Source organism: Chlorocebus sabaeus, chromosome 1 (genome assembly GCF_047675955.1).
Source record: "Chlorocebus sabaeus isolate Y175 chromosome 1, mChlSab1.0.hap1, whole genome shotgun sequence".
NCBI lineage: Eukaryota > Metazoa > Chordata > Mammalia > Primates > Cercopithecidae > Chlorocebus > Chlorocebus sabaeus.
Genome location: NC_132904.1, coordinates 4,431,982 through 4,444,307, shown reverse-complemented (window position 1 = coordinate 4,444,307; position 12,326 = coordinate 4,431,982). Strand labels below are relative to the sequence as shown.

General features: G+C 52.8%; 1 protein-coding gene across 1 annotated transcript in view; it reads left to right on the top strand.

Moving 5' to 3' along the window:
- ANO1 (anoctamin 1) overlaps nucleotides 1–12,326 on the top strand; it is a 198,083-nt gene that overhangs the window by 118,816 nt on the left and 66,941 nt on the right. The window contains exons 8-10 of the mRNA XM_008017193.3: nucleotides 1,750–1,815; nucleotides 2,329–2,384; nucleotides 7,489–7,530. Of these exons, the coding sequence (XP_008015384.3) occupies nucleotides 1,750–1,815; nucleotides 2,329–2,384; nucleotides 7,489–7,530 (164 nt within the window). The remainder of the gene's footprint in view (nucleotides 1–1,749; nucleotides 1,816–2,328; nucleotides 2,385–7,488; nucleotides 7,531–12,326) is intronic.

The window sequence follows — 12,326 nt, the reverse complement described above, 5'->3', positions numbered from 1 at the left end:
GAATGCCTTTTCCGGCCTCTCCTCCCCTCCTTCTTGAGCTGTCTTTTGCCCTGCTGAGAGCCATGCCATAGGGTAGCATCCATCACTCTGTAGAAGCCTCTGAAATGACAAGGCCCTGGCTCCCCGGGGACACAGCAGGTCTGGTGAGAGCTGGAGTCTGTGCATATGGGAGGGACCCTCTTGCGGCCTTGGCTTCCTGTGGTGGCAGGAATGCCGTGGGAAGTAAAATGGAGAGCAGTGGGAGTCGACGGCTCAGAACTTGAATTCCTGAGGTTAGGCCCGGGAGACAGAAAGAAGACGAACCCTTGACTGCTTGGGTGGCTGCTTGACCCCCGACCGTATGGCCTGTGGTCACTCACAAGGATACCCTTGCAGGCCCGAAGTCTCTAAGTCCATGTCCTAAGTCAAGGGGAGTGTGGAGGAGTCCCATCCAGGGTCAAAAGGACTGAGATCCTCTAGAGTGGCCAAGCCCTAGTCCACACAACTGCAGTGAGGTCAGGCGGAAAAGAAGGTGACGTCGGGAGTTTGCGTTTTTGAAATTGCTCCTCTAGGTCGCTGCTGCCAGGGCACAGCCTTGGAAAGGTCACTAGAGGTAAGGAGGAGGTGTAGTTCTGGTCCCAGGGCTAGGTCTTGGACCTCAGTTTCCCCCCGGGTCTCTGCAGCATTCCTTCCACTAGAAACATGTATGGTTGCAGTAAAAGTCCAGCGGCTTCGGGCTGCATGGCACGGGCTGACTCTCTGCCCGGGTTGGTCCCTGGGGACATGGGGTCTCTGTGCTCCCACCGGTTTTCTGGCAGGGCTGGTTCCCTGCACCTGGTGACAGGGCAGATAGACGCAGGTCCTCCTCTTCAGTCCTGCTTCACCATGGCACCTTGTCTGAGAGTTGACCCACCTCTGAGTTCATCCTCAAGTACGTCACCCACCAAGCTCTGTACCATAGTCTTGCAGGATGAGCAGGGTGGGGCTAGCTGGGGGATTTAGGAAATGTGATGAGAGAAGGCCTTCCAGATAGCGGGAGTGGCACGTGCAAAGGCCCTGTGGCAGGCAGCACCAGGCTAGCAGCATTCCAGCAACAGGAAGGAGGCCAGCGAGCCTGGATCAGGTCCCATGTCCACTTTCTATTGCAGACAAACTTTTCACTCACACATGTGACTTAAGCCCCTTCCTCTGGTTTTGATTTCTAAGCATCCCTCAGGTCCCCTGATCATTCCAGGTCACTGACCACAGAGATGGCCCATTTTCAAGGGGACTCCAGGAGGTCATTTTCCCACCGCTATCAGGTGGAGTCTCAGAGGGGGGGCCGCCCAGGCTGCTGTGAAAAACGCTCTTACTGCCTAGGAAGCCTCTTCAGCCAAGCAGGGGGTTCCATGAGCAGCAAAGGGTCCTATTGAAACGCCCCCACCCGGCTGGACCCCCACAATGTGTTTGGAGCAAGATCAGATTTCCAGGAAACCCTTCCCCACGCATGGCCCTGGCTCTCCCGTCCTCTCTCGCAGTCTCCTGGGGCTGGGCGCCTGCATGCACACGTGTTAGGACACACAGGCGTGGTGTTTTATGATGTGCCCATGGTGTTTTTTATGTGGCCCTGGGAGCCACATAAAAAGGGGCCCCGCCAGCATTCCACTGCCTCCAGGAGCACTGGCCGGCCGTGAGTCCGCCAGAATCGCTGGCCACCGACACTTGCTGCCCCAAATGTAGCTTTGGTCCTGTCAGGCCTTTCCACATCACTAATAGCCAATGTATAAACAGGGCAAGGCGAGGGAAGAAAGAAGGACTCCGCCCTTCTAAGTAAAAGGCGGAAATGTGGGAAGTATGGTAAGTGTGGGCCTCCTCCGGTTTTCCCAATCAATCTAAAATCTAATTCCGAATTGTATGTGTGTTTTCTGACACCATCAATTTTTCCATCCGTATATTTCCTCATGATTCAGCTTCTCTAACCGCTTACATCCCACCTTCCCCATCTGCAGGCTTGCCTCGGACAGGTGGGGGGCGCTGGTGAATCGGAGGCTTGGGGTGACAGTGAAGCCACGGTCCGCTCACACCGCCTGCCTCTGAGATGGAGTCGCCTCTTGGGGTTTTCTCTGTGTCTTCCTAATTCTGCCAATCGAGCATGTGTTCCGTCATCTCCTAGTTGATAGATCAATAACCCGGCTGTGCTCTGTCATTCCTGGGGAAGAAATCCCAGAGGTGGCGGGCTCTGTGTGGTCAGGTTCATTTCATTTTGAGAAGCTCTTGGTGGTTGAAACGGCCTTGTGACCGCTGTGACTTTACAATGTGAAGTGGGAGACCCACCTGTCCCGTAACCTTCTCTCTGCCTCTGTTTTTAAGGCATCACGAGCCTGCTGGCCAATGGCGTGTACGCAGCTGCATACCCACTGCACGATGTAAGTAACCTGAACACACGATTTATCTCTGCATCATTTGACTCCCCAAATCCCTCCGGGCCACACCCCCCGGGGAGCTGTAATTATCCTGTGGTCACAGCTTCCTGCTTGGCTCTCGCTGTAAATGTCAACTGTACACAGGCCTTCCCTGTTCCCCGGGTGGGGACCAAGAATTTACACACAGGGCCATCTTTTCTTGCAGAACAATCCCACCAAAACGGGGGCACGGGTGGCAGGTGCTCTGCCTTGACGTCCTCTGAACCTCACAGCCAGCGAGTCCATAGAATATCTTCCCTGGCCCAGGCTCCCCTACCCCTGGCTGGTCCGGGTCTCTGGCAGAATGACCAGGGCTCTGTACGTGTCTATTTCTGCAGAGCAAGTGGCCAACTTCCTGAGCTGAAGCTCCAGATCCCACTAGTATCCCTTTGACAAATATAGCTGACATGGGGTGGAGAGAGAGAGAAGGTTGTCTTCTTGTCGTCTCTATGGAAACAGGGACTTAAGTTCACAAGAGCACTGGGAATGGGCCTCAGGGCCTGAGCAGTGTGGGAATCCCAGACAGAGGAGCTCTGAAACTTTGCAAATGTGCAAAGGCCAGGAGCCAAGAAGCAGGAGAGAAGGGACAGGCCTGGGACTAAGGAGACCCAGATTCCAGTCCCAGCCACTTACCTGCTCCTCTGCCTTGAGTGGTAGAGTCAGAGCCTTGTCTCACTGAGCCTCAGTGTCCCCATCTGTGGGTCAGGAATCAGAACTTGTCCTAACTCCTCTTTTATTTATTTATTTATTTATTTATTTATTTATTTATTTACTTTATGGTTTTTTTTTTTTTTTTTTTTTTTTTGAGACAGAGTCTTGCTCTGTCACCTAGGCTGGAGTTCAATGGCATGATCTCAGCTCACTGCAACCTCCACCTCCTGGGTTCAAGCAATTCTCCAGCCTCAGCCTCCCAACAAACTGGGACTACAGGCGCGCACCACTACACCCAGCTAATATTTTGTATTGTTAGTAGAGACAGGGTTTCACCATGTTGACCAGGCTGGTCTCAAACTTCTGACCTCAAGCGATCTGCCCACCTCAGATTACAGGCGTGAGCCACTGCGCCCAGCCTAATTCCTCTCTTCTTGAGGAAGAAACACTGGATTAGACAAATGGAAGGTGCAGGGATCCCGCAGGGCAGTCCAGAGGTGTCTTCTCCAGAGGGTTGACCCCAAGGGAAGGAGTCTGGGCAGATCTGCCGCCCGTCACCTCGTGGCCTCCCTGTCAGGGTCTCCTCCTCCCTGTAGGTCCAGGGATTGGGGTGTTTGGGTAGCCCCGTTTCCTCCCTTTGTGTGTTCACACATGCTGTTCGTTCTACAGTACTCTTCCCCGCCCCGCCCCACCCCAGGCGGACAGATGCTCCCACACCAAGCCTTCCTGTTGCCTTCCTCCCCAGGACTAGTGGCTTCTTCCTCCCTTCTCTGGGCCTCGGATGGTCTCTGACCTGCACAGACACCGCCGTCTGACCACCTTTAGTTATGTGTGTCATCTCAAGGAAGTCCCAGCGCTCAGCACTTAATAGGTGCTCAGTAAACGTGGTGTTGATTCGGATTGGACTGAGTCAGTTTGCCTCGGCCAGTAACCTGCTGTCTGGGGAGGTTCCAAGGGCAGGGCTGAAGCCCCTAGACCATGGCAGTGGCTCTGGGTTCCTGCCCTGAAGCCCTGAGTCTGGAGGAGCCCACTCCTCCCCTCTGTCAGGCTTTCCTCCAGAGGACCCAGCCGGTGTGGCTGTTCTGCTCCACCCTGTGCAGGCTCTGGCTGGGTGCCAGGAAGACAGCCCTGCCTGGCACAATCCATGATCCCAAGAAGGCAGCCTAGAGCTACATCCATGCTCCTGATTGACCTTTAAGCAGGTAATCCCTGCTGAGAGGTTGAGGTACCAAAGCCAAAATGTTTCCGGCCCTTCCTGCCTGTTTTGAGTTAGCCCTTTAAGTCTTAAAAGGGAAAGGGGAGAAATGAACATATTTCATCTCCTACTGTGTGCAGAGCCCTCTGTTTAGAAGGAACTGTACCTCATATAACCTGTGCAGACACAGAGACTCAGAGAGGTTTAGTAACTTGCCTGAGGTCGAACAGCCCCTGTGGAGGAGCTGGGGCCAAAAGCCATCCCTAGTGACACTGCAGCTCCAGCGCCTCACTGCGTACCCACCTCATCCTGTCACGGGCCAAATGCAACCCTCTTCTTGGCGGCTACTCCTGCGTTTGTTTTAGGGATTGACTGTCGACAGTTTAAACTGACTGGTGCAAAACTCCCTCAGCAGCTGGATCTATTTCTCGTCAGAGAGCCAGCCTCACAAGAAGCATCTCCAAGATCCTTGCAGAGAATCTCCTCTTTCAAAATCTTCATCGTGCCTTATGCAGTCATGTGGGGTCTGTTCCCACTTTAAAGATGGAGAAACAGGCTGGAGAGGCTCAGGCCACTTGCCCAGGGGTGCACAGTCCAGAAGGAGTGGAACCCAGAAGCCGTGGGCTGTGGGTGTCAGGTATCCTTAGGGAATATAGAATTTTACAGCCACAGATTGTCCATACAACTGAAGGGCACCCATGCTGCTAAGTACCAAAGCTGATGTTTAAGCATTTGCGGAGGTGACTGGTTCTGGCCTGAGCCGTGTGAACCCATGTCCTTACCCAGAACACTGACTGAAGGGAAGTTCAGGCTGGCCTCGGTGGCCATGGTGAGGCTCTCACTGCATGCTGTGTAGTTCCGGCTTTACATTTTTACTTCCATCTTCCTCACCAGGAAGCTGTCCTGCATCCTACCCCATTCCAATCCTGTGCTTATTGCATCCATCCATCCATCCATCCATCCGTCCATTCATTCATTCATTCATTCATTCATTTGTCAAAAATATCTGGTCAGTTGGGCACAGTGATTCATGCCTGTAATCACAGCACTTCGGGAGGCTGAAACGGGTGGATCACCTGAGGTCAGGAGGTCGAAACCAGCCTGGCCAGCATAGCAAAACCTCATCTCTACTAAAAATACAAAAATTAGCTGGGCACGGTGGCACATGCCTGTAATCCCAGCTACTTAGGAGGCTGAGGCAGGAGAATTGCTTGAACCCGGGAGGCAGAGGTTGCAGTGAGCCAAGATTGTGCCGCTGCACTCCACTCTGGGAGACAGAGCAAAACTCCATCTCAGAAAAAAAAAAAAAAAAAAAAGAGTATCTGGTAAATGCCATTGCCAAGCAGATAACAACCTGGTAGAACTGTGTGTGGGTAAGAGTCACGTGCTCCAGGCGAGACCCTGAGGAAGTCGGAATCAGAGTGTATCACCTGAACTGAAAGGACTTTGATATTTATGTCGGCTACTTGGTGACTTTTTGGCTTTCCTCCTGACTAACATCTCCCTGCCTGAGGTCACCAGCGTAGGGACCTCCATATAAATAAGATGCTGCTGGGATCGTGTGGCTGTCTCATCCACGTAAAGAGACTGGGAAATACTAAAAGGAGTCAGGCTTGGGTGGGGGAGGACCCCCTGAAGACTTAGGAGGAAATTGGTTAAACTGCTCTCAGAGCATCTTGGTTCCAAGACCACCCGTACTGGGTCACTTGCTTGAGTGTATGGTCAAGTTGTCTCCACCTGGCAGGGGTTAGAGGAGTCATGGAAGTTGCTGGTGAGTGCAGAGGGCACTGGACAGACCCCCAAGAGTCCCATAGCTTTGTCTGCCTGGATATTCTTAAGACTCGTTGGCCAGGCCAGGTGCAGTGGCTCACGCCTGTAATCCCAGCACTTTGGGAGGCCGAGGTGGGCGGATCACTTGAGGTCAGGAGTTTGAGACCAGCCTGGCCAACATGGTGAAACCCCGTCTCTACTAAACATACAAAAATTAGCTGGGTGTGGTGGTAGTCCCAGCTACTTGGGAGACTAAGGCAGGAGAATCACTTGAACCCAGAAGCAAAGGTTGCAGTGAGCCGAGATCACACCATTGTACTCCAGCCTGAGCGATAAGACTAAAGGGAGGTTCAGGCTGGCCTCGGCGGCCATGATGAGGCTCTCACTGCATGCTGTGTAGTTTCGGCTTTACATTTTTACTTCCATCTTCCTCACCGTGAAGCTGTTGGCATCCTACCCCATTCCAATCCTGTGCTTACTGCATCCATTCGTTCATTCATTCATTCGTCAAAAATATCTGGTCAGTTGGGCACAGTGGCTCATGCCTATAGTCTCAGAAAAAAAAAAAAAACCGTTAGCCAGGCCAGGCCAGCCATGCCCTGAACCTCGACAGAGCTGCTCCCTTGCTGCTCCTCCCCAGTTACTTATGTCAACTGTAGTTATTTGGGGCTCACTGAATGACAGTTCAGTATCGTTTTGAGTGTTTGCGAGGGTAACGTGCACACAGCCATAGGCAGTCTAGACCCATGATGTCCCAAGACGGGCTTTCAACCCTTACACCTTTCTCTTCCTTTAGGTTTGAAGGTCTAGATCCAAGTCAGGGTCTGACCAATCTTAGCTGTGTGTCCTCAGAAATATCAATTTGCTTCTCGGAGCCTCAGTGTTTCCATCTGTAAAATGGGAGTGTTGGACTCACTGATCTAGATGACAGTGGCCATGTCATTTACTGTCCCTCTTGGGATGCTCCACAGCGAAAGGGAGCAAGACACGGACTGTCCCAGCAGAGTGGGATGTATGCGCACCCTATTGATAGGACTCTTCCTGCCTCCGAAAGACCCTTTCTTTTTTTTTTTTTTTTTTTTTTTTGAGACGGAGTCTCACTGTGTCGCCCAGGCTGGAGTGCAGTGGCGTGATCTCAGCTCACGAAAGCCCCCTTTCATTTGTGTTTCTGGTTCCAAGGACCCAACCGTGGATCCTCTCCTAGAATCCCCTCTGTGTCAAGGGAAGAGGCCGCTCAGGCCATCCTAGAGGCCAACAGGACGGACACGGCCTTTCTATCGGAACAGGGGGCACCCCCGGGCAACCCTCCCGCTCTCTGTGAAATGTTGTCCCAGGATGATCTAATTTGTGTCAACGAGGGCTGCTGGGGTTTATGTTTTGAAACATTATGGATGTGAGTGCCTCCAAAGCTCCACTGGATGATAAGAAAGTCCCTTTCCTCGTTTTTAACAGGGAGACTACGAGGGTGAAAACGTGGAGTTCAACGACAGAAAGGTAAGTTGATGGAGCGGAGCAGGAGGCGGCTGTCGAGGCTGCAGGTATTCTGGGGCGGGGGTGGGTCTGCAGCTGGACCGAGGACTCGCTGGCCTCCAGGGCCTCCCCAGGGCGCTCGCTGCAGGGGGCTGAGCAGTGGGTGTCCCCTCTTGCCTTTTCAGGAGAAAAGTCCATGAGCTTTGTGTGGCTGGTTTGTTTTCCTCTTTCTGATTCTCAAAAATGCCCTTGGCAGGTGGCTGTGAGCACGGGAAAGGGAAAGCCGCCCTCCCAGAGCCCACTCCTCACACGCTGTCCTTCCCTTATCTTCTCAGGACAATCTGAACTGTGCCTGGGCCTCCAGCAGTCCTTGCTGGCACGTGGCCTAATCCCACAGGGCTCCCAGGCAAATAAACTTGGGAACCACTGAGACCAGGTGCACAGAGAACAATGGCCCCCAGCAGCGCATTGGGGAAACCTGTTTGATGGTGGTCAGTGAAGCGTTTCTCAAATTTACCTTACCTGGAACCCTTTTAAATGGATAAGTTGTCGAGTTAGTGTTCCAGGGAACACACTTTGGGAAACACTGGGTGACCCCTTTATTCTTTTTATTGCGGGGAGATGGAGTCTCACTCTGTCACTCAGGCTGGAGTACAATGGCGCAGTCTCGGCTCTCTGCAGCCTCTGCCTCCTGGTTCAAGTGATTCTCCTGCCTCAGCCGCCAGAGTAGCTGGGATTACAGGTGCCTGCCAGCACACCCGGCTAATTTTTGTATTTTTAGTAGAGACAGGCTTTTGCCATGTTGGCCAGGCTGGTCTTGAACTCCTGGTCTCAAGTGATCCACCCGCCTCAGCCTCCCAAAGTGCTAGAATTACAAGCATGAGTCACCGCACCCAGCCAGCCCCTTTATTCTTTAGTGGCTGTTGCTAATCCCTCACTCCCCAAAGCGTCGGTCCCCACCCTCTGTCCGTCGCTCTGAGCATGGAAATTCCACCCTTCCCACCCAGGCTCCCCAGGAAGCTCTGTTCCTCTACCATGCCCCGCAAAAGAACATGTCTCCACCACAGCCATTTGCTCTTCCCTTCTCCCCCATGGGTCCACACCCGATACCAGCCATCCCCCCAGGTCTCCACGTCAGCCTCTGTTCCCCAAACATGCCCAGCCTTCCCTCCCGGGAAGCAGTCCTTCCTAGACCTTGCCTCAACTGCTGGTCCTTCCGCAGGTGGTGGGTAGAGACACTTCCCTGACAACCTCACAATAGTGGCCTTGTCCCAATTCCCAGGGGCCAGGACCTCTGTGTATGGAACGTTCCTCCTTTCAGCCTCCCCCCACAGGCCCCCATACATGTTTTTAAATCTTTGGTACTTGATGCAGCTTGCCTGCCTGGGAGTCCAGATGAAGATGCTATCTAACTTAGCACAAAAATTACATATTTGGTTATTTTTAGTGTAACATCTGGCATCGTCTGAGACCCCATGACTTGCAGAACTCCCCACCCCGATCCTGTTGGAAAAGGAACATCCCCTCCACAGGCCTGTCCTGACCAATTCCAGCCTCAGAGTCCAGCCCCCTTCATTCCTCTGCACCCCTCTGGTGCTTAGCAGATGCCTATCCTCCCCCTAAAGATGCTTCTTCCATGGACGCCAGCAGTTTCTTTCTAGCTGAATTCAGTTCTCTGGGTCACAGGCCCCTGAACCCTACCCCCTCCTCCCCCTCCTCCATTCTCAAGCCACACTGGCTGCTTTTCTAATCTCAGGATTGCTTGGCTGATGGTCACATCAGTGCCAGGACTAGCTCATTCAGTTACTTATTCATTCAAGAAATACTTACTGTGCACTACTGTGTGCCAGGCCCAGCAAACACAATGTGGGTTTGTCCAGGCCCAGCTGTTTACCTGGAATGCTTCCCACTCCCCATTTAATTTTAGGTCCTAGCAGTGGATACAATGCCTGGCCCATGGGGGTAGTCAGGGAGTAATGAATGACAGTTCGGTGGATGAGTGGATTAAGGGATGATAAATGGATGGATAGAGATGGAGATGGATAAGTGTATAATGGATAAATGGATGGAGGGATGGAGGGAGGGAGGGAGGGAGGGATGGATGGATGGATGGATGGATGGATGGATGGATGGATGGATGGATAAATTACGGATGGGCGAATGGGTGGATGGATGAATAGATGATTGATGGGCGGGTGGGTGGACGGATGGATGGTGGAGAGATAAATGACGGTTGACGGATGAGTGGGTGGGTGGATGGGTGAATGGGTGGATGGACAGATGGATGGTTGATGGATGGGTAGGTGTGTGGGTGGATGGATGGATGGGTGCTGAAGGGATGAATGATGGATGATGAGTGGGTGGGTGGATGGGCAGCTGATGGAAGCATGAATGATGGATGATAGGTGGGTGAGCAGATAGGTGGATGGATGGATGCTGGAGGGATGAATAATCAATGATGGATGGATGGATGGATGATAGGTAAGTGGGTGAATGGGTAGATGGGTGGATGGATGCTGGAAGAATGAATGATGGATGATGGGTGGGTGGATGGATGGATGCTGGAGGAATGAATGATGGATGATGGGTGGGTGGATGGATGATGGAAGGATGAAGGATGGATGAAGGGTGGGTGGATGAATGATGGATGGATGGTTGGATGGATGATAGGTGGGTGGGTAGATGAATGGATGGATTCCTGAGGGATGAATAATTAATATGGATGGATGGATGGCCATTGGAAGGATGAATGATGGATGTTGGAGGAACGAATGATGGATGATGGGTGGGTGGGAGGGTGGGTGGATGGATGGATGGATGGATGGATAAATGGATGGATGAGTCCTGGAGGAATTAATGATGTATGATGGGTGGATGGGTGGATGATGCAAGGATGAATGATAGATGATGGATTGGTGGGTGGGTAGGTGAATGGATGGATGCCGGAGGGATGAATAATTAATGATTTTTGGATGGGTGGCTGATGGAAGGATGAATGATGGATGTTGGAGGAATAAATGATGGCTGATGGGTGGATGGATGGATGGATGGATGGATGGATGGATGGATGGATGGATAGATGGATGGACGGGCGCTGGAGGAATGAATGGTGGATGATGGGTGAATGGTGGATGATGGAATGATGAATGATAGATGATGGGTGGGTGGATTGGTAGGTAAATAGATGGATGCCAGGGGGATGAATAATTAATGATGGATGATGGGTGGGTAGATAGATGATGGATGGATGGGTGGATGGATGATGGGTGGATGGGTAGGTGAATAGATGGATGCCAGAGGGATGAATAATTAATGATGGATGGATGATGGAGGGATGAATGATGGATGCTGGAGGAATGAATGATGGATGATGAGTAGGTAGATGGATGATGGAAAGAAGAAAAGGAGGGAGGATTAGATGAGTGTTTGGGTCCTGACTCAGAGCTGCGGGGAACTCTGCATTCTGCCGCGATGGCTCCACATCACAGCCTGGCACTGAGTTTTTGCCTTTCCAGTGACAGACCCCATGCCTTCTCCATTATTGTTCCCACCAGTGGCAGGAGCCCCACGTGCCTGACCCTGGGTACCTCACAGGGCAGAAAGGAAAGTGCAGCCAAGGACATTTTCCTGTGCTGAGCTGGAGGGTAGGCAGAAGAGAGTGTAGGGAAGTTTAAGCAGGAGGCAGGTCTGGGCCACGGCAGGGCAGCCATCACTCTCGGTCTGATCATGGGACCACAAACACGTAGGAGTACTTGAGAGTGAGCGCCTTCCTCCAGGATCTTGGGCGAGTTCACACCCACACAGAACTAAACCCCAGGTGAGCAAGACACGCCCCCAGAGCTGTCTTTGGATGTGCAGAAGGTATTCTGCTGAGCAGCTGCTGCCTCCTCCTGCCAGGGCACTGGAAGAGTAGGACCACCTGGGCCCTGTGGGGGAGCGGGGTGGCTTGGGTTGTGGGGGATTGACTCCAGGTGTGGACTGAGGTCTGCTGCATCCCTGGGCTGGACTGGGAGCCACAGAGCCCGACATGTCATTTATCCATCCATTTATCCATTCATTCAACAGTCACTTACTGAAAACCCACAGGCCCTGTTGGAGGCATGGAGGGTGAGAAGGACCAGACAAAACTGGTCCCTCTGGTGCCTCTGTTCTAGAGGGAAAGGCAAGGGGCAAGGATGTACACCAATTAAAGACGGCATCCATGTCACCAAGGGCCGGCGGCAGCCATGTGAGTCCTGGCAGGGGGTTTCGACAAGAGAGATGCCTGAGGGTTATTGGGATCCCTCCAGAGTCCGGATGCTGGAAGGCTCCCAGGTCACAGTGACTGAAGCCACCTGGCTGGCCTGGTTCTCCAGTCCACAGCCCCCATGCCTGGACACCCCACCGCCCGCTCACCGGGGCTAAGGTGCCACCTTGGAGTCCTTCCAGCACTAACAGTGGAGTCTTTAGTTGGATTTCTTTGCCTTGACGGTGCAGAGTGATTGATGTCACCTCTTGGCGGGAAGAAAAGTCCACGGAGGTCAAGTGGTTTATGTAGAAAGCTGGGGGTGGGCCCCCTCCATGCGTCTGTCAGAAGATGGTGGGAACCACCGAGGGCGGGTCCTTCCTCCCCCGGTGCAGCACTGTGTCCTTTCTCCCTGTCCCTGTCTCGATCCCTCCCTCCTTCTGTCCCCATCTCCCTCCCTCACCTCTCTCTCCATCTCTCTATCTCTGTCTCTCCATCTGCCTCTGTCTCTCTCTCCCTCTTCCTCCTCCTCGCTTGCTCTCTCTCCCTGCCTCCTTTCTTCTCTCTGTCTCTGTCTCTCCATCTGTCTCTGTCT